This window comes from Ranitomeya variabilis, chromosome 3, assembly GCF_051348905.1.
Source record: "Ranitomeya variabilis isolate aRanVar5 chromosome 3, aRanVar5.hap1, whole genome shotgun sequence".
NCBI classification, from domain to species: domain Eukaryota; kingdom Metazoa; phylum Chordata; class Amphibia; order Anura; family Dendrobatidae; genus Ranitomeya; species Ranitomeya variabilis.
Window position 1 is genome coordinate 74,849,005 of NC_135234.1, and position 27,783 is coordinate 74,876,787.

At 44.7% G+C, this 27,783-nt stretch overlaps 1 protein-coding gene across 13 annotated transcripts in view; it reads right to left on the minus strand.

Moving 5' to 3' along the window:
* The window catches only part of AP1S2 (adaptor related protein complex 1 subunit sigma 2), a 90,237-nt gene that overhangs the window by 44,365 nt on the left and 18,089 nt on the right, over positions 1-27,783 (minus strand). For 12 of the 13 annotated variants that reach the window (XM_077294201.1, XM_077294198.1, XM_077294199.1 and 9 more), the window contains exons 3-4: positions 9,791-9,899; positions 7,667-7,804 (exon numbers count right to left, since the gene is read on the minus strand). In XM_077294201.1, the coding sequence (XP_077150316.1) occupies positions 7,667-7,804; positions 9,791-9,899 (247 nt within the window). Of the gene's footprint in view, positions 1-6,457; positions 6,491-7,666; positions 7,805-9,790; positions 9,900-27,783 lie in introns of those variants that run through there. The other variant, XM_077294200.1, reaches the window with a different exon arrangement.

Consider the following 27,783-nt stretch of genomic DNA (forward strand, 5'->3'; position numbering starts at 1 on the left):
CCGGGATCATCGCACCCCTCGCCATAGGGCCCTGTGATATGCCTTGCGGGGACGCTGCGTCCCCGCAAGGTGTACGGACATGCTGCGTTCTGAAAAGACGCGCAGCATGTCCGGAGTCGCAGGGCCGCCGCGTGCGGGTTTCCACGCATAGTGGAGACGGGATTTCATAAAATCCCCTCCACTATGCTGGAACATCTGGACGCTGCTTGTTTGACGCTGCAGCGTCAAACAAGCAGCGTTTACGTACCGTGGAAACATACCCTAAGACAGGCATCAAACGCCTTTAAAAGAAATACCCCTTCATAGAACCAGGGTAAGGTTATTTTAACACCAAAGGCTTGCCCTATGTAAAAAAAAAATGAACCCTATTAACCCCTGCCACCCCAGGTCTTCGCCTGCAGTACGTGACCATCGCAGCCAATCACGGAGCATGCTTTTCTGCTATGTGACTAGCTGCAGTGGTCACATGTTATAGTCATGATACCACCGCGGCAGTCAAGTCAGCAAAGACGAGAGTTGGCGCGGGAGCGGCAGAGGGTTCACTTTCTTATTGTCACATAGAGCAAGCCTATGGGGTAACAAAACTAAATTAAAAGCTAAATCCCGTCCAATACAGTTGGCAAATACAATGTTCAGAATTTACTAACTACATTGGAAAACGCTGCTGGTATTTGCTGGATGATGAAAAGAAAGACAGAGAGGTAACTAATTTCCACCCAGCCAGGAACATGTGACTGCGGGGGTCTCAGGTCCCTCTCTTCTCCATTTTCCTTTGGGGCATTAAACATAAATTACCACCCAACTGCAATACCTCAAACTTGTCAAACTAAGTATCTATAAATATGTAACGCGGCAGAACAAAGCATACGGCAATGTGGACTAATATTCAGCAAAAGCAAAAAAATCACAGCAAAGGATCGTTATACCACATGTAATACAAAGCACGGGATGGTTAAAGACTGGTACACTGCAACAGACACAATGCCGGATGTGGTCACATAATACTAAGGTCTCTCCTCTCATTTTATCGATTATTTCAGCAGGAGCTTTACCTCCCGCTACAGAAATCTATCCAAATCTTCACAAACCTCAGCACCGCACACATAACTAGTCTGTAGATATAGAGAGGAGACATGCTCCTACCTAAAAGCAACGCTCAGATGTCTGGCCAGCAAAGCAGTGTACTGTGCATGTCTCCAAGGGACGCCAGCAAAAGTGCTGCAGAGTAAAGGCAAACACCGCTAGGAACTACACGACAAATACGAGAATGGAATCCACCCAAATGTTGTCACATAATACAAGGAAAACTCTCGGGTGAATGGCCAATGCAAGAAATCATCATCATCTACATCATCAGTGCATCTCCCATCTGCACTTTGGGGAATTATAAGGAAACAGTCATTACGTTCATGGCCCCCGTAGTTTTGTTCCTGGCTGTGCAATGTATATTTTTTTATGCTGCGGCTTTTCAGAGTGAACATACTTTCAAAAGTTGGCCAGGGTCAATAAGGAGGGACCTCACTAGTCTGATGCTGTCCCCGGCAGCCGCCTTCTTGTTCCAGTGTATTGACAGGACTCTGTATATAGTGGGCAGGAAGAGGCCGGCCCGGGATTGCATCGGACTAGTAAGGTCTCTCCCTATGTACATAGTGGGCAGGAAGAGGCCGGCCCGGGATTGCATCGCACTAGTAAGGTCTCTCCCTATGTACATAGTGGGCAGGAAGAGGCCGACCCGGGATTGCATCGGACTAGTAAGGTCTCTCTCTATGTACATAGTGGGCAGGAAGAGGCCGGCCCGGGATTGCATCGGACTAGTAAGGTCTCCCCCTATGTACACAGTGGGCAGGAAGAGGCCGGCCCGGGATTGCATCGGACTAGTAAGGTCTCTCCCTATGTACACAGTGGGCAGGAAGAGGCCGGCCCGGGATTGCATCGGACTAGTAAGGTCTCTCCCTATGCACATAGAGGGCAGGAAGAGGCCAGCCCGGGATTGCATCGGACTAGTAAGGTCTCCCCTTATGTACACAGTGGGCAGGAAGAGGCCGGCCCGGGATTGCATCGGACTAGTAAGGTCTCTCCCTATGTACACAGTGGGCAGGAAGAGGCCGGCCCGGGATTGCATCGGACTAGTAAGGTCTCTCCCTATGTACACAGTGGGCAGGAAGAGGCCGGCCCGGGATTGCATCGGACTAGTAAGGTCTCTCCCTATGTACACAGTGGGCAGGAAGAGGCCGGCCCGGGATTGCATCGGACTAGTAAGGTCTCTCCCTATGTACACAGTGTGCAGGAAGAGGCCGGCCTGGGATTGCATCGGACTAGTAAGGTCTCTCCCTATGTACACAGTGTGCAGGAAGAGGCCGGCCCGGGATTGCATCGGACTAGTAAGGTCTCTCTCTATGTACATAGTGGGCAGGAAGAGGCCGGCCCGGGATTGCATCGGACTAGTAAGGTCTCCCCCTATGTACACAGTGGGCAGGAAGAGGCCGGCCCGGGATTGCATCGGACTAGTAAGGTCTCTCCCTATGTACACAGTGTGCAGGAAGAGGCCGGCCTGGGATTGCATCGGACTAGTAAGGTCTCCCCCTATGTACACAGTGGGCAGGAAGAGGCCGGCCCGGGATTGCATCGGACTAGTAAGGTATCTCCCTATGTACACAGTGTGCAGGAAGAGGCCGGCCCGGGATTGCATCGGACTAGTAAAGTATCTCCCTATGTACACGGTGGGCAGGAAGAGGCCGGCCCGGGATTGCATTGGACTAGTAAGGTATCTCCCTATGTACACAGTGGGCAGGAAGAGGCCGGCCCGGGATTGCATCGGACTAGTAAGGTCTCTCTCTATGTATACAGTGGGCAGGAAGAGGCCGGCCCAGGATTGCATCGGACTAGTAAGGTCTCTCTCTATGCACATAGAGGGCAGGAAGAGGCCAGCCCGGGATTGCATCGGACTAGTAAGGTCTCTCTCTATGTACACAGTGGGCAAGAAGAGGCCGGCCCGGTATTGCATCGGACTAGTAAGGTCTCTCTCTATGTACACAGTGGGCAGGAAGAGGCCGGCCCAGGATTGCATTGGACTAGTAAGGTCTCTCCCTATGTACACAGTGGGCAGGAAGAGGCCGGCCCAGGATTGCATCGGACTAGTAAGGTCTCTCCCTATGTACACAGTGGGCAGGAAGAGGCCAGCCCAGGATTGCATCGGACTAGTAAGGTCTCTCTCTATGTACACAGTGGGCAAGAAGAGGCCGGGCCGGAATTGCATCGGACTAGTAAGGTCTCTCCCTATGTATATAGTGGGCAGGAAGAGGCCGGCCCGGGATTGCATCGCACTAGTAAGGTCTCTCCCTATGTACATAGTGGGCAGGAAGAGGCCGACCAGGGATTGCATCGGACTAGTAAGGTCTCTCCCTATGTATATAGTGGGCAGGAAGAGGCCGGCCCGGGATTGCATCGGACTAGTAAGGTCTCTCCCTATGTACATAGTGGGCAGGAAGAGGCCCGCCCGGGATTGCATCGGACTAGTAAGGTCTCTCCCTATGTATATAGTGGGCAGGAAGAGGCCGGCCCGGGATTGCATCGGACTACTAAGGTCTCTCTCTATGTACATAGTGGGCAGGAAGAGGCCGGCCCGGGATTGCATCGGACTACTAAGGTCTGTCTCTATGTATATAGTGGGCAGGAAGAGGCCCGCCCGGGATTGCATCGGACTAGTAAGGTCTCTCTCTATGTACATAGTGGGCAGGAAGAGGCCGGCCCGGGATTGCATCGGACTAGTAAGGTCTGTCTCTATGTATATAGTGGGCAGGAAGAGGCCGGCCCGGGATTGCATCGGACTAGTAAGGTCTCCCCTTATGTACACAGTGGGCAGGAAGAGGCCGGCCCGGGATTGCATCGGACTAGTAAGGTCTCTCCCTATGTACACAGTGGGCAGGAAGAGGCCGGCCCGGGATTGCATCGGACTAGTAAGGTCTCTCCCTATGTACACAGTGGGCAGGAAGAGGCCGGCCCGGGATTGCATCGGACTACTAAGGTCTCTCTCTATGTACATAGTGGGCAGGAAGAGGCCGGCCCGGGATTGCATCGGACTAGTAAGGTCTCTCCCTATGTACACAGTGGGCAGGAAGAGGCCGGCCCGGGATTGCATCGGACTAGTAAGGTCTCTCTCTATGTACATAGTGGGCAGGAAGAGGCCGGCCCGGGATTGCATCGGACTAGTAAGGTCTCTCCCTATGTACACAGTGGGCAGGAAGAAGCCGGCCTGGGATCTCATTGGACTAGTAAGGTCTCTCTATATGTGCATAGTGAGCTGGGAGAAGTCGGCCAGGGATCACACGGACTAGAAAAATCTTTCCTATCTACACAGTGGTTGGGGAAAGATTGGCCAGGAATCGCATTGGACTAGAAAGGTCTCCCCCATGTAGAAAGTGGGTGGGAAGAGGCTGGCCAGGGATAACATTGGACTAGTAAGGTCTCTCCTTATCTAAAAAGTGGTTGGGAAGAGGCCAGCCTGGAATCACAACGGACTAGTAACTATCTACACTGTGCTTGGGGAGAGGCTGGCCAGGGATCACATCAGACTAGTAAGGTCTCTTCCTATCTACACAGTGGTTGGGAAGAGGTCAGCCCGGGATTGCATTGGACTAGCAAGGTCTCTCCATATGTACAAAGTGAGTGGGGTGAGCACGCCCGGGAATTGCATTGGACTAATAAGGTCTCTCCCTATTTACACTGTGGCTGGGAAAAGGCCAGCTGGGGATCACATCAGTCTAATAAGGTCTCTCCCCATCTACATTGTAGTTGGGGAGAGGCTGGCCGGGGACTGCATTGGACTAGTAAGGTCTCTCCCTATTTACACAGTGGTTGGGGAGAGGCCAGCTGGGGATTACATCAGACTAGTAAGGTCTCTCCCCATCTACAAAGTAGGTGGGATGAGGCAGACTGGGGATCACATCGGTACAGTCCCCCAATTACTTATCAAAGTATATTTATTCTGAAACACCAGGCGCATTTCAGGGTACAACATACCTAGCTGTTATCCCACAGTCAGGCTTTGAACCATGAGCAGCATGAATCTAATGACAGGTTCACATAAAGGTCTGTATATTGGGCCCCATCTGTATACATAATCACACTATTTGTGCAGTAGACACTTAGCTTATTTTATTGGGCCATCTGCTTTTCTGGGATATAAGAGGGGGAATCCTTCATTTGTTTTCTCCATAAAAAGATGACTCCAAAGACTACAAAGAAATTCTTCTCTCTGGAGGACCCAGACCATTTGTGTATCACATGGTCAGAGCAATGATTTCAGTGGGCACAATGCAATGCTGAAGTTCTCCTGTGGGGGTGCTGCAGGGAAAAGGAACACTTGCTGCAAGGCTCCCCTGCATATTATGAATGATTACTGGTGATCCCAACAGCGGGACACCCTGTGAGCCTTCTAACAAGAAGGAGTGCGCAAAGCCCATGTCTATTTAGCATGTGTACGGAAACCACTGTACATAGTGCTATAACTATTATTGTCAATATAACAAACAAAATTGCAGAAACTAGTATCTCACAGTATGGCTAACTATTAAATGGTGCCCACGTAAGAGAAACGCTGTCAATAACATTTTTGTGTATGGGGTCCTCTAGTCCTTCCACGATAGATAATGGGAGAAAAATGATTGGCATTTGGCAGCAGCTTTCTCCCCTGTCCACTGAACACATACACACTCCGCCAAACCGAGCATGCATGTGTATAGAGGAGTCAGGAGAAATAGCTGTCGGACGAACAAGTCTAAAAATGAGAATTGGTTTCTTGATATGGATACTGGAAACTAGATAACCCATTTTTAGTTTGCAAAAACTCTTGAGCAGTTTTTTTGGGATTTTACCTCTATGGCCTATATACTGTTAAGCTGCAGTAGTAGACAGAAGCATGGACACTAGTGATGAGCGAACGTGCTCGGATTACGTCTTATCCGAGCACGCTCCGGGGGTTATCCGAGCATCTGAGAGTGCTCGTGTATTATGTTCCAGTCCCTGCGGCTGCATGATTTGCAGCTGTTAGGGAATCCCCAAATCATGCAGCCGCAGGGACTCGAACATAATACACAAGCACTCCCAGGTGCTCTGATAAGACATTATCCGAGCAGGTACACTCATGACTAATGGACACATATGGCAGAGCTAGTACTGCAGAGATAATCCAAACTAATCCAACAGCACTATATTATGTCTGCAGACCCCATTAAAAGAAGTAGAGTAGTTACTTTACCTCCCGGTAGTACATAAAACTGAAATGTCAATTTTTTATATTGCAATTTCAGCTTAAAATACGTCTGGACATTTCAGCTCATTAGAAAAGAGAGGGTTCTTGTGATATATGAATCCTTGATCAGAGGGGTTATGTGTTAGTAAGGTTTAGTAGGTAAGTTGCATCGGTAGTTTTAGAAGGTGTTAGGGTTGATAAACTATACCTGAAAAAGTGTCAAAGAAGAGAGTCTAGCTTCTGGAATTCAGCAATGAGAGAGTAGAGAAGCACACACGTGTATCAGATGTGGACACCAGACACAACACATCGCAATAACAACAAACTACAAGACAAAGCGGAAACAAGGAACCTGCCGAGTCTCCAAGACAAGAGGGAAACGAGAGCCTTAGTCGGATTTGATTACATAGTCACAATACAGAGACAGACACTGAAGATGGAGTTGCATGCAACACATGCACAGCACTAATGAGGGAATCCAAACCAAGGCCTGCAGAACGTGTATGTACCAGCAACAGGACGGATGTCTAAGGCTAAGCGCACACTGTGCTTTAAGCTACTTTAAAGGAAATCCGACAGCAGGTTCTTGCTATGTAATCTGAGAGTAACATATTATAGGGGCTGAGAGAGTGATTCCAGCGATGTGTCACTTATTAGGCTCTGTTGCTGAGTCAGTACAATCATTTTATCAGCAGGAGATTATTACTACAGGACTAGGTGTCTTGTTCTTCCTAATTAACCCCCCTCCAACACTGATTAGCAGCTTTCACCTAATGTACATTGTACACAGGAAGCGGTCACTAAGTGGTGGGGGTGGGATCATAGAGGGCTCAGCATTCTGAGGTCTGCTACATCTGTAGCAGAGAATACAGGGATTTTATTAAAATGACAGCATTGGGACCAGCAAGTGATACATAGCTGGAATCAGGGTCTCAGTCACTACATCATCCTGCTCTCTCAGATTACATAGCAAAAACCTGATGTCAGATTCCCTTTAAGTTTGCGGTCAGATTCCCTTCATGGGGTACAGCCACGACAGTGGTCACAGTCAGGGCAGAACCCTTGGCATCCATTCACACAGGGACCAATTGCAAGAAGAATGAATACCACAAAGTATACTTATTTTTGCAGTGGTCGCCGATATAGGAAATGTTGTAGTATTTTGTTTTTCCTATACAGGTAAATAAAAAATGTAATGCTTTACTGGAATCATCCTTTTTATTACACCAATATATTGCGGATTTTCTCCACAATTTGAGAATGCCATTGCTAAGCTTACCATACAGAATACAGATGTTTAGGAGATGTGTGGAAACCGGCCAGGGGTTTGGATGCCCCATCATTCAGAGATTAGTAGCAGGACACGTACAAGAAGCCTATAAATATGCATGCAGCCGAGAACTCCATTTTCCTTACCTCCTGCAGCAGGTCAGCCTGCTCAATGGCTTTTAGAACGTTTTTCTTGGACGTCTCTTGGACTTCTCCTCCCAAGAGAAATTCATCCAAAATAAAATATGCTTTCTCAAAATTAAAGATGATATCAAGTTCACAAACCTAAAAGCAAATCAAGAGAGAATAAAGTCATAAGTTAACAACCAAAATGGGTATTGTTACCTCCCTACTGGAAACCCTCGCTGACCCGGAGCTACAAACTCAGAGCATCGGGTTAAACCAGCCTAATCACGTGTAATAAAGCAGATCTGTCACCCCACTATGTCAGGGCAGAACATAGAGAACATGTCCTGTAATGATAAGGATCTCCTATGTCTGAAGGCTGAGTCACACATAACGATATCGTTAACGATATCGTTGCAACGTCACGCTTTTGGTGACGTAGCAACGATCCCGCTAAAGATCTCGTTATGTGTGACAGCGACCAACGATCAGGCCCCTGCTTGGAGATCGTTGGGGAATGATCAGGACCTTTTTTTGGTCGCTGATCACCCGCTGTCATCGCTCGATCGGTGTGTGTGACGCCGATCCAGCGATGTGTTCACTTGTAACCAGGGTAAATATCTGGTTACTAAGTGCAGGGCCGCGCTTAGTAACCCGATATTTACCCTGGTTACCATTGTAAAAGTTAAAAAAAAAACAGTACATACTCACATTCTGATGTCTGTCACGTCCCCCGCCGGCGTCCACAGGGTTAAAACTGCTTTCGGCAAGAGAGCTGCTAATATGCACGCGCTCCGGCCGAGAGCTTCCCTGCACTGACTGTGTCAGCGCCGGCCGTAAAGCAGAGCACAGCGGTGACGTCACCGCTGTTACTGCCGGCGCTGACACATTCAGTGCAGGGAAGCTCTCGGCCGGAGCGCGTGCATATTAGCAGCGCTCCTGCCGAAAGCAGTTTTAACCCTGTGGACGCTGGCGGGGGACGTGACAGACATCAGAATGTGAGTATGTACTGTTTTTTTTTTTTTTTTTTAACTTTTACAATGGTAACCAGGGTAAATATCGGGTTACTAAGCGCGGCCCTGCACTTAGTAACCCGATGTTTACCCTGGTTACCCGGGTGCTGCAGGGGGACTTCGGCATCGTTGAAGACAGTTTCAACGATGCCGAAGTCGTTCCCCTGATCGTTGGTCACTGGAGAGCGGTCTGTGTGACAGCTCCCCAGCGACCACACAACGACTTACCAACGATCACGGCCAGGTCGTATCGCTGGTCGTGATCATTGGTAAGTCGTTTAGTGTAACGGTACCTTGAGGACTCTGGGGATAAAAGAAGGTGAAAGTGATCATATTTAGCTCATTCCTCGCTGTAGCAGGAAATTACCTATAAAGGGAACCTGTCACCCCGTTTTTTCAGTATGAGATAAAAATACCATTAAATAGGGCCTGAGCTGTGCTGGACAATAGTGTATTTTGTGTACCCTGATTCCCCACCTATGCTGTCGAAATACCTTACCAAAGTCGCCGTTTTCGCCTGTCAATCAAGGTGGTCTCGTCAAATGGGCGTGTTCGCATCTCGGCTTCAGGAAAATGGCCGCCGCGATCTCCATCTGCGCATGCGCGGCATCCCGCGGCCATTTTCCTGAAGCCCAGGGCAGCAGAGCGCTCCATCTGCGCACGCGCGGCCTCAGGAAGATGGCCGCCGCCAGCGATAAAGCGGTGAATAGCGCAGATCGCGCTTTTTCTTCAGCTGCGCAGTGCATTCCGCTGTTGGGCATGCGCAAACCACTACGCCACCAACGGAAAGATAAGCAAGATCTGGGGGAGAAGAAGCGATTTCACCACGCCCATTTGACCAGACCACCTTGATTGACAGGCGAAAACAGCGACTTTGGTAAGGTATTTCGGCAGCATAGGTGGGGAATCAGGGGACACAAAATACACTATTGTCCAGCACAGCTCAGGCCCTATTTAATGGTATTTTTATCTCATACTAAAAAAACGGGGTGACAGGTTCCCTATAAGTAACACAGGAACAGGAAGGAGCCAGATCTACATAACATAATTACCGTACATTGTCCTGAAGATTTAATGGGAAAGCTATGCCTCATATTTAGTATATAATCTAAAATGCTGAAATTAAACTTACACTGCCAAAATACTTGTCCAAAAGCTCCACGTAACGGTGAATTATTTCCAGGGTGATAAGTTCATTGTCTTGGTCCTCAATGGCGCAGCAGAAGTACAGGCTGGCGTACCTGGAAAGAATAATAGTCTTCAGCAGGAGCGACACAGACACAAAGCTGATGGCAGAGATCCAACAGGACAAAGGCGCCATACTGGGGTAAAACAGGCCTACGTGGAATACGCGGGGACGCTCATCCCCCCGCTATGGATTACTGGACTCCAAACCAGAGGGAAAAAATTGTACATTGTGTTTTCATTACCATTTTACTTATGCCAGGGGGAAAGTCATATTTTTCAGGGTAAAATTAGCAAAGCCTGAAGAAATACTGGACCATTAGGCTATGTGCACATGTTGCGTTTTTGTAGCATTTTTTGCTGCTTTTTTAAGCAAATTTTAAACTACGTTTTACAGTACCAGCAAAAGCTGTGAGATTTCAGAAATCTAAGAAGTAAACAAAAATTAAGGGCGCTGCATAACCAATATACTGACTAAACCTGCTGCAGCAAATATCAGGACCCAACTACCAAATAGTCCAGTAACAGGCAAAAAAGCCGAAGTATATAGTCTATATGTATATTTGCGCTGCGGGTATCATACAAATCCCCCCTAAAGTTCCAAATAATAACAATAATTCAGGATAGCACAAAGATTTGTACCAAAAGGTACCGTATAATATTCGTCACACACACCTTTACCTTTCTTAGTGTGGTAATTGCAGTTTTCATAGAGCGTTGTCGAAGGTCCTTGTAGCTTTCAAGTGACTGTATTAAAATGTCCAAACTGTAACTCTTAAACCGATCCACAGAACTTCCAGAACATGGGGAATGGGGTGTTATCCTGTCCCGGCCGGTGACAGACACCCCTGTTCTCTTATGGATAATTCACTCGCTCACTTCACAGTGACACACGCTTACAATAGCAACTTGAAGGCGAGGTGCAGTGAAGCTGCAGGACCTCGCGTGACGTCACAAACACGTGAGACCTCACGTGATCGGCTTCAAAGTTAGTACAGAACGCACCATAGACCAAAATTTCAGAAATCTCATGCACACCCATTTTTTTTTGCGTTTTTTTTTTTTTTTTTTTTAACTGCAGCATGTCACTTCTTTCAGCGTTTTTGCAGCATTTTTCTACCCATAGAAAGTGATGAGTAAGTGCAAAAACGCAGCAAAAACTATCACCGGTGTTTTTTTTCATGCAAAAACCTCAGGAAGTTGCATCATGCTTTTTTTTTATGCACTAAACTTTATCAGCGTGAACAAGAGACAAAAGTACCTGATAAAAACGCAGCACAAAACACAGCACAACCTGATTTTTATAAGCAGCTTTTTTACTGCCAAGAAAGTAGGTTTTACCTGACAAAAACCACAGCAGAAACACATATAGTACATGCGGGGGATTAGGAAGAGATCCCAAGTAGGTATTCTTACAATCAATTTTAATTCAAGGAAGAAGCTGGTGGTGAAACGCGCGTCGGGGTGAGGGGACGCTGAGCATACTCTCGTGGCCACCTCTTAACTGGTAATATACCTTAATTATTTCTCCTTGTCTTGTATTTATTGGATAGCTTTGTCACAGCTATTATAGCAAATATACTATTGATCTAGCTACCATTTGTAAATTGTACGGGGTTGTACTTCATTGATTGACAGATCACTTACCTGGTCTCAGGTGGTGCAATGTTAGTGAGGTACTACTGTTATTGAGCAGTACACTTCAGAGCATATGTATCTTCCTACTTCATAGAGAGAGTTATCACACATGTGTTTACCCCCTGTGCTATTTTGTGTGTTTTGACTTTCCTCACTTACGCTTGGTGTCCCTTTATGGCATTTTGCTTTTTTTATGTTCTGGTTTTTAGAATTATATATTGAATAAAAATGTATTTAATTATACCTGCTTGGGATCTCTTCTGATCCCCCACATGTACCATATGTGTGGGGGGTTTTGTTGTTGTATCTTGACTTGAAGTGTCTTTTTGATTTGGGACAAAATTGTTTGGAACAAGTGAACATAGCCTTATAGAGAAACAGAAAAGGGACTTTGTGTCTATTAGGGCTCAAGCATGCTGGAAGGGCTCTGCATTGCTTGGCTAATTGTGGGAATACCACTAAAAGGTGAAGTAGTGCAATCCATGTTCTCCGAATTGATGGCACGAGCCACTGGTCTCAGTTCTTGACCCGCAGTTGTCACCATGACGTCAGTGCTGCGGGCGATAACAGACACCGGGAGCGGCGGTGAAGACTTAGCACTGGACCAGGGGATGGAGAGTAAGGCAGGGTTTGTTTGTTTTTTAAAAAAAACAAACTTCAGCCTTGGGATAAGGGTTTTCCAAAACCGGAAACTGCTTGAGGCTGGGTTCACACGTTGCATTTTTGCAGCTTATTTTAATCAAATTTTCTGCGGCGTTTCAGAGTACCAGCGAAGTCTATGCGATTTCAGAAATCTCATGCATACTACTTGTTTTTTTTTCCTGACTGTTTTGTCAAAGAGCTTGGTTTTTGCAAGATACAGCATCTCGCTTCTTTCAGCATTTTTTCTGCATTTTTCACCCACTGAAAGCAACTGGTGGGTAAGGTGCCAAAACCTTATGAAGTGGAGTCAAATTATTTTCTATACACTAAACTTTATTAGCATGCACAAGAGACAAATGTAGACAAAAATGCAGCAATAAAACGCAGCAAAAACTAAGAAAAAAAACAGCAAAACACGACATGTGAACATTGCCCTAACATACTCATTCACAACACTCTCCACATCTCCTCAGTCATCTGTCTACCACCTTCACTGGGCTCTCCATTATTCGGGTAATCCAAGACTAACATCTTCCAAGATACGATCCTCACACTTCCATCTTTTCTCGCCCTGCACCACATCTCTAGAATTCACTACCCCAGACAAACAGATTAAATACCCAAATCCACAATTTCAAGAATTCCCCCCAAAAAGCTTTTTTTTGGGCTAAACATCCTGCAGTCCCTAATCTAAGTCTTCTGCTTGTCATGTAAGTTATCATGTACGTTTCCAGCCCTGGCGGCCTCGTCTACTGTGCGGGTGCTGAAAGCAGTCAGTGACGGTGCAGATCGCTTTCAGGCCCTGCACAGCCGCAGATGCGGAGAGGAAGTCATGTAGGTAAATCACATCACAAATTCCATGAGACTACGGAGGGATTTGTTCCCTGTGCCTCAACATTCTCACTAAACCCAATTATACATTGAGAATACAAGCAGCCCCCAAAACACTTGTGTCCGTTTCTGGTAAACAGGTACAATAAGATGTAGGAGCTGCAGACAACAGGTTAAAAGACGCCGTCACTCACCCATTACACTGTAACCTTCCAAATCTGTCAGCCTCAGGGTTGCTATATAATTACTGACACTTATGGAGAAATCTGCTAAGAGCTGAGCCTGATTGAAGATGCTTGGAGCCGATCCATGCACCGATGCGGCAGCAGCTCAGCAGACTCTCCCCGCTCGCTAACCATGGCACTATTAAACTCACCCTGGCAGTACATTAATTCCTGAGCCGCTGTCACCGAGCAGTCAGACACGTGGCCGCGGCCAGGCCTGCGGGGAAGAGGTTCAGATTGGAGGAGATGCTAATTAGGAACATTTGTCGAGTGCTCCAACATTAATCCAAAAAGCCATCTATCGTCTCCTCTACAAAGGGCAGATCGGCCCTCGTTCCGCAGAAGTGTTATTAGATCACATTAGTGCAATTAAGGCTCGCTTGTAATTTAGGATATCGCACAAATGGCTGACTTGTCCTTGAGATGAGACCTTGATAAATCATATTAAGATACAGGCAGAAATAAGACATATCCAATAATCAGCTCCAGGGCCACGGTGCACCACTGACACTGCAGAGGTAACGCTGCCTTGTACAGAGTAGGGCCAGCAGCACAACAACGCTGCAGGGGTGAACTGTCAATCAATCAGGAGTGCCCCGCCCCCAGCAAGCAGGAAGCTGATGAGTGGTGCGCTGCTGAATACAACATGACACAATGGGTTGCCCACTTTTTCTTGATTTTCCCAAATATGTTAGGGACATGATGTTGTGGCGTCTTCTCCGGTACTTGTTAGTGCTGCCTTCTTCACACAGCTCTCCTGTCCAAAAAATGGCTTCAAGTAAAGCAGCACGTGACCAAACCTGTCCATCAGCCTCATCCAACTGAAAAAAAAAACAACAGCTTTCCTATGTGTAATGTTTTCTAAATGGAGGCGGCTTGGCGGGCAGGTCCGGTCAGAAGCTCCTATAACAAGTGCAGGAGGAGAACCTGTGATACTTATATACAATGGGTGAAATAAGTACTGAACATGTCATCAATTGTCTAAGAAAACATATTTCTAAAGGTGATATTCACATGAAATTCTCATCAGATGTCGGTAACAACCCAGCCAATCCACACAGGGAAAGAAGTCAGACCATAGATGTCCATAAATTATTACACATAACTTAATGAGAAATGACACAGGGAAAAAGTGTTGAACACAGGAAGAAAGAAAGGTGCAAAAATTGGTGACGTGTTCAATATTTATTTCACCCGCTGTAAGTGCCACCAAATCAAGTCCCCAAAACATTTACTAAAATAAAGCAAAGTGCACAACCCCTTCAAGGCCGGGATTGGCGCTTTCATTAGTGACAGATGATGATGGTAGCAATTCCCGCTCCATGTAAAGTATTGTAATAACTGTAGTGATCAGATCCTATCATTAAGCCTATCAGTTTACCATACTGATCTACCGGACATCTACAACAGAACCGTGTGAGTAAATGGGAAAGCTCATCCTAGGGACAGCAAGGCTTTACATTTCCAAGGAGATATGTGTTTCAGTATTACTTGTATTCTCCGTACAATAGCGATTCTGGATCATCACTCCTTGCACACTGTGATATTCCTCTTATTCCTCCAATGTTTGAGAATCAGAAAAAGCAAGCGGGAAACTCAGGGCGCTGCGAGTGGATGCAGGGTGTCTTTGTTTGCTTTTGTTAACTTTTATTGTTTTTTTTTTTTTTTAATTTACAAAAGCTTGTCTGGAGGGATGACTTTCAATAGAGCACAACGAAGGCAGCTGCTCTGCTACATACAGAACCCCAAGACAGAAGCAGGTCCTCTACAAATTATTTAGCCCTGGGTTCTCAGCAAACTTGTGGTGCGCTCCGGGAGAGGGGCGGCGGGGCATCCGGCCACTCTCCGGACAAGGGGCGTGCGGTGTTACTCGCCAGGGTTTTGGGTCCCCCCGGCTATCCCTGACCGGTATGGGCTCCTTGGCCATGCTGTTTCGTCACCTTTAGGGAGGATTCTGACTTAGAGGCGTCAGTCATAATCCCACAGGTGGTCGCTTTGCCCCATTGCCTCCTCATCCATGCACACGCACACCTCGTCAGTAAGGTTTCATGGCGGTTTACTTATTCCTCCAAGGAATGTATGAATAAATAGACAATATGGTGTTGTAATTTCACTTGTCAATGGGGTGTGTCCCTACACTCGGCAATGATTGGACAATGTCAGTGTCGGCTGACACCCCCTCAACTCAAATAGATTTCAAAGAAAAAAAAAAGACATGGAAAGCACCACAGAAAGCATCATGAAGAGATGCTGTAGAATTGTAATTTAATAGGGGATACAAGCATTTACAACTAGATAGGCCATAAATGTTTAATCATTGTGTGTCCCACAGTTGTAGCCCCCCAGATCTGGGAGGTACTGTGTGTCATAGATCTCCATCAAAGTGTATGGAAAACACAGAAACCACAGAGTGAGCTTCATGGCAACTTATCCACTGGGCCCAAGAAGTATTCCCAATCTCCAATTGAAGGGTTTCTAAAGGTCAGACGAGCACAATTACATAACAAACCTAATATGTATATTGGAGACCTGCAAGAATATATTGGCTGGATTCGGTGACAAGGACACACCGAGCACTGGAGCAGAACGGCATACGCTATAGTTAAAAATGCAAGTCACATAAATGTGACCTCTCTGCTCTAACAACATGTGCCAATCTGTCAAGATCCATCTCCTACTGCAGCAACATCAATACGGTATATTCATTGCTTCTGACAGCAGAAGACGCGGGTACGTCACAGCCCATCTGCCACCGAGACAGGAATGAGATGAGCATTAAAAACTTAAAATATGGACGAGACTGATTTAAAAAAAAAAAATCTAAAAATAAGAAAACAATCCCAGATGGCTGATGGTTTACAACTCAAATGAGGGGGATTAAAAAAGTGAATCTGCTCTTACAGCTCTGTCAAAAATTAACAGACCACTGCAAAATGTTCAGTTTGTTTGATTTTTCTCTTTTTAGGTATATTTTTGAGTAAAATGTAAATTGTTCATTTATTCTATAAACTTCTGACAACATGTCTCCGAATTTCCAAGCAATAAATTTTGTATGTATTTTCTGACAAAGAAAAATTGTCAAAATAAAAAAAGTATTAAACTGGTATATATCTAAGTATATACACCGGTACGCGCTGGGCAATAGCAGAAAATGAACAGTGGTGGAAAAATCCACTTCGGAAATATAAGGTAATAAGACTGAAAAAAGGGGGGATCATGAATCTAATGTCCTCGTGTTTCTGATGTCCACCGTAGGTAAGTGTCCCCTGCAATATGTACGGAAACCATAAATAGAGGAATAGACCAGTGTTCCTACCTTCAATAGGAGTCGTCCCGATTCTAAGAGCGGTGACGATAAAGCTGTTGTGCTGAATATATCCGGATGATAGAACGTTATCCAGACAGGTGGCTGCCCCGGCTGGTGGCAGCCCCCCCAAAAAAACTGACCTCCGATAGAGAGGGATCCCTGAGGAAGGAGACAAGCGTCTCCGAAACGCGTTGGATTTTCTTGATCCTCACTGCATACCGTACATACCTCCGTCAGCGGTCACGTGATCTTTACGTCACGAAGGTCCTGCGCACCATCCGGAATCACCGCTGACACTACACGCGGCACCGGTCTCATAGGATCCCGCTCTCTATCGGAGGTCAGTTTTTTTTGGGGGGGCTGCCACCGGCCGGGGCAGCCACCTGTCTGGATAACGTTCGATCATCCGGATATATTCAGCACAACAGCTTTATCGTCACCGCTCTTAGAATCGGGACGACTCCTATTGAAGGTAGGAACACTGGTCTATTCCTCTATTTATGGTTTCCGTACATATTGCAGGGGACACTTACCTACGGTGGACATCAGAAACACGAGGACATTAGATTCATGATCCCCCCTTTTTTCAGTCTTATTACCTTATATTTCCGAAGTGGATTTTTCCACCACTGTTCATTTTCTGCTATTGCCCAGCGCGTACCGGTATATACTTAGATATATACCAGTTTAATACTTTATATATTTTTACAAACAGTGTGTGGGAGTTTGTTGGTGTCGCTGCGGGGCTTAATAGCTGGGTGATACTTGGCGCCACCATACTTGAGATAAAATTTTAAAAAAAACCCAGTGCTTTCAGACCTCAAATAATGCAAAGCAATCAAGTTCATAATCATTTAGATACAACAATACTAATTTTTAACTCTAACTCAGGAAGAGTTCAGAAATCAATATTTTGTTTAATAACCATGATTATTAATCACAGCTTTCATGCGTCTTGGCATGCTTTCCACCAGTCTTTCACACTGCTTTTGGGTGACGCCTTCTGCCACTCCTGGTACAAAAATGTAAGCAGTTCTTCTTTGTTTGATGGCTTGTGACTATCCATCTTCCTCTTGATTACGTTCCAGAGGTTTTCAATGGGGTTCAGGTCTGGAGATTGGGCTGCCCATGGCAGGGATTTGATGTGGTGGTCCTTAATCCACACCTTGATTGACCTAGCTGTGTGGCATGGCGCATTGTCCTGCTGGAAAAACCAGTCCTCAGAGTTGGGAAAACATTTCCTGAGCAGAAGGAATCAACTGTTTTTCCAGGATAACCTTGTATGCGGCTTGATTCGTACATCCTTTGCAAAGATTACCCTGCCCAATTCCAGCTTGGTGAAGCATCCCCAGATCAACATCTGGTCGTCTAATGGTTGGTCGGAGACCTGGAAAAACATACAAGCCACAGTGTCTGGCACCCACTGTGAGATTTGGCTGGAGGATCGGTGATGATCTGGGGATGCTTCAGCAAGGCTGGAATTGGGCAGGTTGTTCTTTGCGAAGGACGTATGAATCAAGCCGCATACAAGGTTATCCTGGAAAAACAGCTGATTCCTTCTGCTCTGGCAATGTTCCCCAACTCTGAGGACTGGTTTTTTTAGCAGGACAATGAGCCATGCCACACAGCTAGGCCATTCAAGGTGTGGATGAAGGACCACCACATCAAATCCCTGTCATGGCCAGCCCAATCTCCAGACCTGGACCCCATTATAAACCTCTGGAATGTAATCAAGAGGAAGATGGATAGTCACAAGCCATCAAACAAAGAAGAACTGCTTAAATGCTTGTGCCAGAAGCAGTGTGAAAGACTGCCATGCTTTCCACTTCCAAGTGTGGAAAGCATGCCAAGACGCATGAAAGCTGTGATTAAAAATCATGGTTATTCCACAAAATATTGATTTCTGAACTCTTCCTAAGTTAAAACATTAGTATTGTTGTTTCTAAATGGTTATAAACTTGTTTGTTTTTTTTTTGCATTATTTGAGGTCTGCAAGCAATGCATTTTTTTGGTTATTTTGACCATTTCTCATTTTCAGAAAATAAATACAAAATTTATCGCTTGGAACTTCGGAGACAAGTAGTTTATAGAATAAAAGAACAATTTACATTTTACTCAAAAATATGCCCTTCTCCAGGTTTTAATTACATCTCAACACAGTTGGTTCTGAGCCTCCTATATAAGTAGGCTTTATCCTGTTATTAGCCATAGGTAAGTGTTCACATTAGGCAGTCAGCTCAGATACCACAAGTAAGTGTTCACACCAGTCAGTGTAGTTACCCATTCGATCTGAGATTACCTTGACGTTTTGGTGAATGGGCTCACAATATTTGCAAATCTTGTGCTAAAAATCTCATGTGTTTGTTCATAAAGTTCATAAGCCAGTATGCTATTTCCTATTTCACATATTTCACATTTTCCTTAGTTTTTAGCACAGACTAATGTAACCATTGATCTATTTTTGTATTTGAATTTTTTTGGTTACAAATTATTTATATACATATATATATATATTGTTCAGTCAGTTGATCTATTTACTCTTCCTAAGTTAAAACATTAGTATTGTTGTTTCTAAATGGTTATAAACTTGTTTGTTTTTTTTTTGCATTATTTGAGGTCTGCAAGCAATGCATTTTTTTGGTTATTTTGACCATTTCTCATTTTCAGAAAATAAATACAAAATTTATTGCTTGGAACTTCGGAGACAAGTAGTTTATAGAATAAAAGAACAATTTACATTTTACTCAAAAATATACCTATAAAGAAAAAAAAAAAAAAATCAGACAAACTGAACATTTTGCAGTAGTCTCAATTTTTGCCAGAGCTGTAGATTGGAGAGAAAGATATAAAGTCAGTGCTGTTGCCGCCAAACATAACACACATAGTGCGCCATCGCTGCCCATGAAAAGGGAGTGAATGCCCAGTCTACGGCTCACCTTACCCAGGAACTATGCATTGGGTAGATGAACCTGTATAAAAAGCACCTGCCTACTGATGGGGAAAGTACGATTAAAAAAAGGCCTTATCTTTCTACAGAAATCGAGCCCATATTGTTTATAGACTTTTCCCATGAACTGCGATGGCGGAGGTCAGCAGTTCTGGCAGTATACATGCTTCATGTATTGCTTTGACTTGAAGGTCTCCGCATTCCCAGTCTCACACACTGAGGTAAGCAAGCCACCAAAATCCATCTTGCTCAAAAGAACACAAACTGAAAACAAACCGAGGGATCAGATTAAGGCTAATGATCAACAATTATGGTGAGAGGAGAGATGCGCAGAGACACACAGATGGTGCAAATGCTTTCTAGTAAGTGTTGTATCTCATCCTAGTCCCAGATTTACATCCAGGGCTGTGGAGTCGGTAAGCCAAACCTATAACTCCGACTCCCTCATACATACCTCACTACTGAGCATGTACAGTACAGACCAAAAGTTTGGACACACCTTCTCATTTAAAGATTTTTCTGTATTTTCATGACTATGAAAATTGTACATTCACACTGAAGGCATCAAAACTATGAATTAACACATGTGGAATTATATACTTAACAAAAAAGTGTGAAACAACTGAAAATATGTCTTATATTCTAGGTTCTTCAAAGTAGCCACCTTTTGCTTTGATGACTGCTTTGCACACTCTTGGCATTCTTTTGATGAGCTTCAAGAGGTAGTCACCGGGAATGGTCTTCCAACAATCTTGAAGGAGTTCCCAGAGATGCTTAGCACTTGTTGGCCCTTTTGCCTTCACTCTTTGGTCCAGCTCACCCAAAACCATCTCTATTGGGTTCAGGTCTGGTGAATGTGGAGGCCAGGTCATGTGGCGTAGCACCCCATCACTCTCCTTCTTGGTCAAATAGCCCTTACACAGCCTGGAGGTGTGTTTGGGGTCATTATCCTGTTGAAAAATAAATGATGGTCCAACTAAACGCAAACCGGATGGAATAGCATGCCGCTGCAAGATGCTGTGGTAGCCATGCTGGTTCAGTATGATTTCAATTTTGAATTAATCCCCAACAGTTTCACCAGCAAAGCACCCCCCACACCATCACACCTCCTCTTCCATGATTCACGGTGGGAACCAGGCATGTAGAGTCCATCCGTTCATCTTTTCTGCGTCGCACAAAGACACGGTGGTTGGAACCAAAGATCTCAAATTTGGACTCATCAGACCAAAGCACAGATTTCTACTGGTCTAATGTCCATTTCTTGTGTTCTTTAGCCCAAACAAGTCTCTTCTGCTTGTTGCCTGTCCTTAGCAGTGGTTTCCTAGCAGCTATTTTACCATGAAGGCCTGCTGCACAAAGTCTCCTCTTAACAGTTGTTGTAGAGATGTGTCTGCTGCTAGAACTCTGTGTGGCATTGACCTGGTCTCTAATCTGAGCTGCTGTTAACCTGCGATTTCTGAGGCTGGTGACTCGGATAAACTTATCCTCAGAAGCAGAGGTAACTCTTGGTCTTCCTTTCCTGGGGCGGTCCTCATGTGAGCCAGTTTCTTTGTAGCGCTTGATGGTTTTTGCCACTGCACTTGGGGACACTTTCAAAGTTTTCCCAATTTTTCGGACTGACTGACCTTCATTTCTTAAAGTAATGATGGCCACTCGTTTTTCTTTACTTAGCTGCCATAATAAAAATTCTAACAGTCTGTTTAGTAGGACTATCAGCTGTGTATCCACCAGACTTCTGCACAACACAACTGATGGCCCAACCCCATTTATAAGGCAAGAAATCCCACTTATTAAACCTGACAGGGCACACCTGTGAAGTGAAAACCATTCCCGGTGACTACCTCTTGAAGCTCATCAAGAGAATGCCAAGAGTGAACAAAGCAGTCATCAAAGCAAAAGGTGGCTACTTTGAAGAACCTAGAATATAAGTAATAATTTCAGTTGTTTCACACTTTTTTGTTAAGTATATAATTCCACATGTGTTAATTCATAGTTTTGATGCCTTCAGTGTGAATGTACAATTTTCAGAGTCAGGAAAATACAGAAAAATCTTTAATTGAGGTGTGTCCAAACTTTTGGTCTGTACTGTACATAAAATGCAGCACAGATTCATCTCAACGAAAAGCCGAGATCCTTAGATCAGGAACAGAACAGACATGAAAAATATTCAGGATATCCTGCATTGTACTAATGTACCCAATTTATCAGATATTTTAGGGGTCGGTCCATTTTATACTCCACCAAAATGGACACAGACTCCATAGCCCTGTTTAAATCTACATTGTTTAGTGCTGCTGCTGCGTCTACTGAACATGTGCTACATAGAGATAGGAAAGCAGGAATCCTTCATGTCTGTGTGTACTGTGCAATGGAAACATCATGGCAGCCAGTCTCCATCCACAGCTCAGAAAAAAAAACAGCTTGGGGACCCCTCTATTCTTGATAACCAGCGTGTGGTACTGATGCGGCTCATGGGAGGTACACGGTTACCACACATGTGCCACACGTATTACACACATGGACACAAGGGCACGGATATCCCCGGTACCGGAAATATCAGGACGTGTGAAACAGGCCATAATGCCATTTGTGCGGTCCATTCTCTCCTGTCCCAACATACACCTCCTCATGCTACAATTACCAGCCTCGGTACATCAGCAGAATGGATGTGAAACAAACCAGTGATTGAAGGGCAGCCATTAAGAATACTTCAAGGTATTAACCCAGTCATGTCCAAGTAATTTTTTTGTTTCTGTGGTCTTTTTTATTCTCCTTGTCGTACTAAAGCCATAACTTTAGTATTTCCCTGTCGACATGGCTGTATGAGACGATTCAAATCTTTCTAGTATTTTTAAAAACTTTTTTTTGTTTTACTTTATTTTTTAAGGGACTTGTACCTGTGATCATCATCTGATCGCTTATACTATATACTGCAATATGTCAGTACAAATTGCAATCTCCTTGAAGTCGAGCAAATCACTGAGCTTCAGAGAAGGACCAAGCAATGAAGGCCTTCAGCAGGACTCCGGCTATCACAGTAACTCCACCATCGCAGCAGCAACTAAATGGTTACCCGAGAGCTGTTCTGGCCGAGGCTGTTATGTACTGATATTATTTGATATAGCCAGCATCAGCAGCGATGGGAGGGAGTCAGCTCCTGAGCCCCCTCAACAAATGATTACCTCAGCGCAGGGCGTACAGTTATATCCATATGAATGAAAGGCTGGATAAATTGATCCATGTTTTGCACTTGTATTTGGAAGCCATTCATGGGAACTCTTAAGTAATACAAAGCGGTGTCAATTCAGGTGAAGGAGGCGATCATTACGAATGCGATCATTGTGGTCACCTGCACAGATACACAACTCTCCACATAGGTGTGTAAGAGTACACGGGTACGATACCACTCCTTAGACCACAAATTAGAAGAAACCACGGCACTCAAAATAATTGTGTTGTAAGGATGAGATTACTTTAATGTGTCTGAGGCCAACTAAAACATGTGATGTTTGGCCCGTTGCGAACACTCCTCAGGGACGGACGTCGCCTGCTCTAAAGTGCAGTGCTGCTCAGTTGCTCCTCTCCCATTTTCTGACATGGATGAGGTGTAATCCGCTTTGTCTGATGAGGGTCTTAAAGACCAAAACGTCACCTGCTTTAGTTGGAATGCATACACATTGAAGTAATGTCAGCCTTACGACATAACGCTTTGGACTCCTGTGGTTTCTTCTAATTTGTGGCCATGGTGAAAATCTATCAGAACAGTATTGGGGCACATTTATCAATACCGTCTAATTTTTAGTGAAAACGTAGACCACAATTCATCAAAGCAATTTTACCAAACTTCTGGTTTGAAAACTTTTTCCTTAAAAGTTGCAAAATTTCAGGATAACCAACTACGAGTTTCTCCAAAAAGTTTGCGATTTTTGGTGTTTTCACTCCAGTTTCTAAAAGCTCCACCAAAATGGGTGAAGCTGGGGCGGGACAGCGGCACGACGGGGGCGTGACTGGGAATGGAGTAAGAGTAAAATTTCAGGGTTACTAGCGCACGGAGGCTTGCGCCACTTATCAGGTGCTCCAGATTCTTGAAGATTCAGGAACGGTCGGGTCTTGATAAATCAGGACCTTAAAGTAAGCATGCTTAAAATACAGTGGTTCATGCATTTTTAAAAAATCTAGAGTATTTTTTGATTGTTTAGCCCAAGTTTACACCACGTACAAGTTGACTTAGGCTAATTTCACGCTTCCGTTTTTTTTTAATCCGTCACAATGCGTCGGCGCGACATATCGACGGATGCGTCAAAAATAGTGGAAAACGGATGCAACGCATTCAGTATTTCGACGGATCCGTTGTCCATTTTTACCATCCGTTTCATCCGTTTTTTTGACGGATCCGTTTTCCATGCCTAAAAATGGGAGTCTCCCAAATGTGATTGGCTACTGGAAAATAGGGAAACCAATATATTGACTGGCTGGCTGTCTTCAGGCTGGCAGGAGTCTTGCTGGCACATTTGGGGGTGACGCCCCAGGCCAGGTTTATATAGATTTGGGGCCTGTCTGGCCAATTGGCTACAAATTCCTGATTCTGAGCATGCTCAGTGTAAAAAAACAAATTCCAGCGCTGGATTCCGTCATACGACGTGTCACGACATGTTTTCCCAACGCAGACAAAAAACGTTACATTGAACGTTTTTTCCAGACGACGGTCCGCCAAAACACGACGAATCCATCGCACGACGGATGCGACGTGTGGCCATCCGTCGCGATCCGTTGCTAATGCAACTCTATGGGAAAAAAACGGATCCTGCAGGCACATTTTTTCTCTTTTATCTAAGTGGTGAAAAAAAATTCCAAACTTTGCTTTAAAAAAATAAATAAATAAAAAATAAAAAAAAAATTGCGCTATTTTCCAATACCCGTAGCGTCTCCATTTTTCATGATCTGGGGTCGGGTGAGGGCTTATTTTTTGCGTGCCAAGCTGATGTTTTTAATGATACCATTTTGGTCAGATACGTTCTTTTGATCGCCTGTTATTGCATTTTAATGCAATGTCGCAGCGACCAAAAAAACTTAATTCTGGCGTTTCTACTTTTTTTTCTCGCTATGCCGTTTAGCGATCAGGTTAATCCTTTTTTCTTATTGATAGATCGGGCGATTCTGAACGCGGCGATACCAAATATGTGCAGGTTTGATTTTTTTTTTTATTGATTTATTTTGAATGGGGCGAAAGGGGGATGATTTAAACTTTTATATTTTTTTCACATTATTTTTAACTTTTTTTTTTGCTTTTGGCATGCTTCAATAGCCATGGGAGGCTAGAAGCTGGCACAACTGGATTGGCACTGCTACATAGCAGCGATCATCAGATTAATAACAGGCTTGCTATGAGCGCCGACCACAGGGTGGCGCTCACAGCTAGCTGGGATCAGTAACCATAGAGGTCTCAATCAGATGTTTTATCGGACAATTTAAAAACAGATGAGTATGAGCCCTTATTCCAAGATCTCTTGATTAATATGTTACCGGTAATTAAAATGTAACTTTGTTCATGGGAAAGCCCCTTTAAATTCCCACAAAACGGGTGAGATTTTGAAATCCCCAAGTGAATTTCTCTTGCGAGTATGCTGAGTTTTATGTGCGGATACAAGAAAATCATCATGAAAAAAATGCACATACTGTATGTTACAGAAGCACACTAAAAACACATGTCATGTAATGACTGCATCAATAAAGTTTTGTCACAGCCAAATACCAGGAAGCATCAAACACAAACCAGCTATATTTATAATATGACAGACCAAAAGGAGACAAAAAGCGATAAAATTGCTTGTAAAAAATGCACGAAAAAATGCAACAAAAGAGTGTTATTTAGAAAATAGGTGCAGAAATGCTGCACAAAATCTGCTACCTCATTCACTAAATATTCTTCATGTGAACGTATCCTAAGAGGTAAGTCATGCCATTTTAACGAGTTTTGAATTCAGACCAGTATTTAGCAAATTATATATTGTATATGTCTGAGCTATCAGCAAGATAGCAGAAAAATTTTAGGAGTGACCACATCAACTATTTGGGGAATGTTAAAACGAATGAAAGCAACGATGACTTCAGCAAAGACCTGAAAAATCATAGGAGGCAACAAAATTACAATCACCCTGGCCGACCTGCGGCCATTAAACAACGGCCGATTGATTGCATAGAAGCCGATCAGAAGTAAGTTATTAGCTTCTTAAGAAAGGCTGACTTCACTTTCAGTCGATCGTTAAAGCACCACTCCAGCGATTGTTTTTTTCCAGTGGTGGAGTGGTGCTTTATATGTAAGCCCCGTTCTTTTACTCACCTTCGAGCGGCTTCATCTTTTACCAACGGTGCTCCAGTCCCGCGGCACCATCTTGTGCCGACATCGCCTGACTGGCCAAAAGTCAGGAGTTACATCAAACGCTCAATGCAACTCTAAGGGTGCCATAACAAAACTCTCATAGAGATGCATTGAAAAGAGACATCCGGCACACTCCATGAAAAACTGGGGCTGCCGGAAGGTCACTTTTCGTCAGAGACCGATGAGAGCAATGCTGGAAAAGGATGAAGGCGGCAGCAGGTGAGTATGAGACAGGGGGCAAGGGAATTACATTTATTCCGGTGTCCCACTGCAACTGCAATGCGAGTCTCTCGCCTCAGTACCCGACACTCGGGACCGGAGTCAGCGGCTGCATGTATTTCTATGCAGCTGAACCACGGGCGGCAGTGCCGGGTATTGAGGCGCGAGTTTCTCGCATTGAAGTTGCAAGTGGGACACCGGCCTTAAATAGAAAAAAAACGCTGGTGTGGTTCTTTGACACAATTGCTCTGTGGGTAGAACATCATGTTCTCGGCAGCACATCTCCTGCTTGCACTGCACAATGTGCTGCAGAACACAATTATTTTTAAGCAAGCTTAAAATTCCTTTCACCCGACAAAAAAGTGTCCTCTGCTTGTTCATCGGGTGATTGGCAGGCTGTTTAGACAGGCCAATAATCAGGAAACAAACATTCTTAGGAATGCGTTTTCCCCATAATTGGGACAGAGTAACCGTTTCTTTACATGCATGGTCTAAAAAGAAAAACCTCTTTACAACATCTAGCACAGTCAAGAATACTAACCTAGAGGTGGACGTACCAATGTCAAAGTCTACAATCAAGAACTGCTTTTATGAATATCAAGATGCGACCACAGGTAACATTGAGGAGCACAACTGATGCATTAGGCACATGGTGGAGGCGGTGTAGTGGCATGGGCATGTATAGCTGGAATCTATAGAGCTATTCATTTAACTAAATGCAGCACCGCTTCACAGTAGAAATAACCAAAAGCATACTGCAAAAGCAACCCAACAGCTTCTATTCTTTAATGGGTGAGTCTGTGATCAAACTGATTAGTCTTCACCAAGTGAAAAGCTCAAGCTGAAGGCAGATAAACCCACAAACAAGAAGCCTCTGGTGAAGCCAACAGCGAAAGCCCAGCAGAGTGTCTCAAGGATGGAAATTCTGGGTTTTATAGAATCGATAAACATCAAAATCAAAGTATTTGTATCCAAGTAGAGATGATGCCAATCGATTGGCAGGATCTGGTCCTGTGGCCACGTCAGTAGTCTATAGCCGTCGGATGGGACCTATGCAAACAGTCTCTTACCGCACCACATCACTGGCGTATTTTTTTATTAGCCGGCCCGGTGTTATGTCAGTGTAGTGACGTGACACACATGTAAAGTCACGCTTGGCCGGCTACGTAAGAGAAGGGCCATGGGATGCTGGCAAGGAGGAAACGATTCCCAGGGCTCCCGTCCCGTCATTGGCCCATATCATGTGAATCAATTCACACCATCTCTAAAAGTGTTAATATTTGTTTGTCCAATTAATTTTGAGCCTCTGAAAATAGAGGGACTGTGTAAAAATGTCTGTAATTCCTACATGGGTAATTCATATTCTGTAAAACTTAAACCAAAGCCACAAGTCTCTCCACATCTTTATGGCACCGATTCATATCCATTGTGCTGCCGTCACAACACTTCCGACTCAAACATAGGTAAAGATAAAACCGCTCCATAAAGAAGACATTGTATAATGTGCATTATAGCAATATATGGGGACTCACACTAGACTAAATTCAGCCAAACCAACCCCTTTAAAAAATTATTTTACATTAAAAAAATAAAAAAAAACTGAAGCAAGGAGAAGGAAAAAGGAGGTCAGTGTGGGTGTGCCCCGCCGGTCTTTGTTTACTCCACTGCCATACTGACATGTCCGAGTACCCAGGAAACCGCCATCGCCACTGACTGCAGCAGCGCTCACCTGGGCAGTCGCGCATGTCATCAT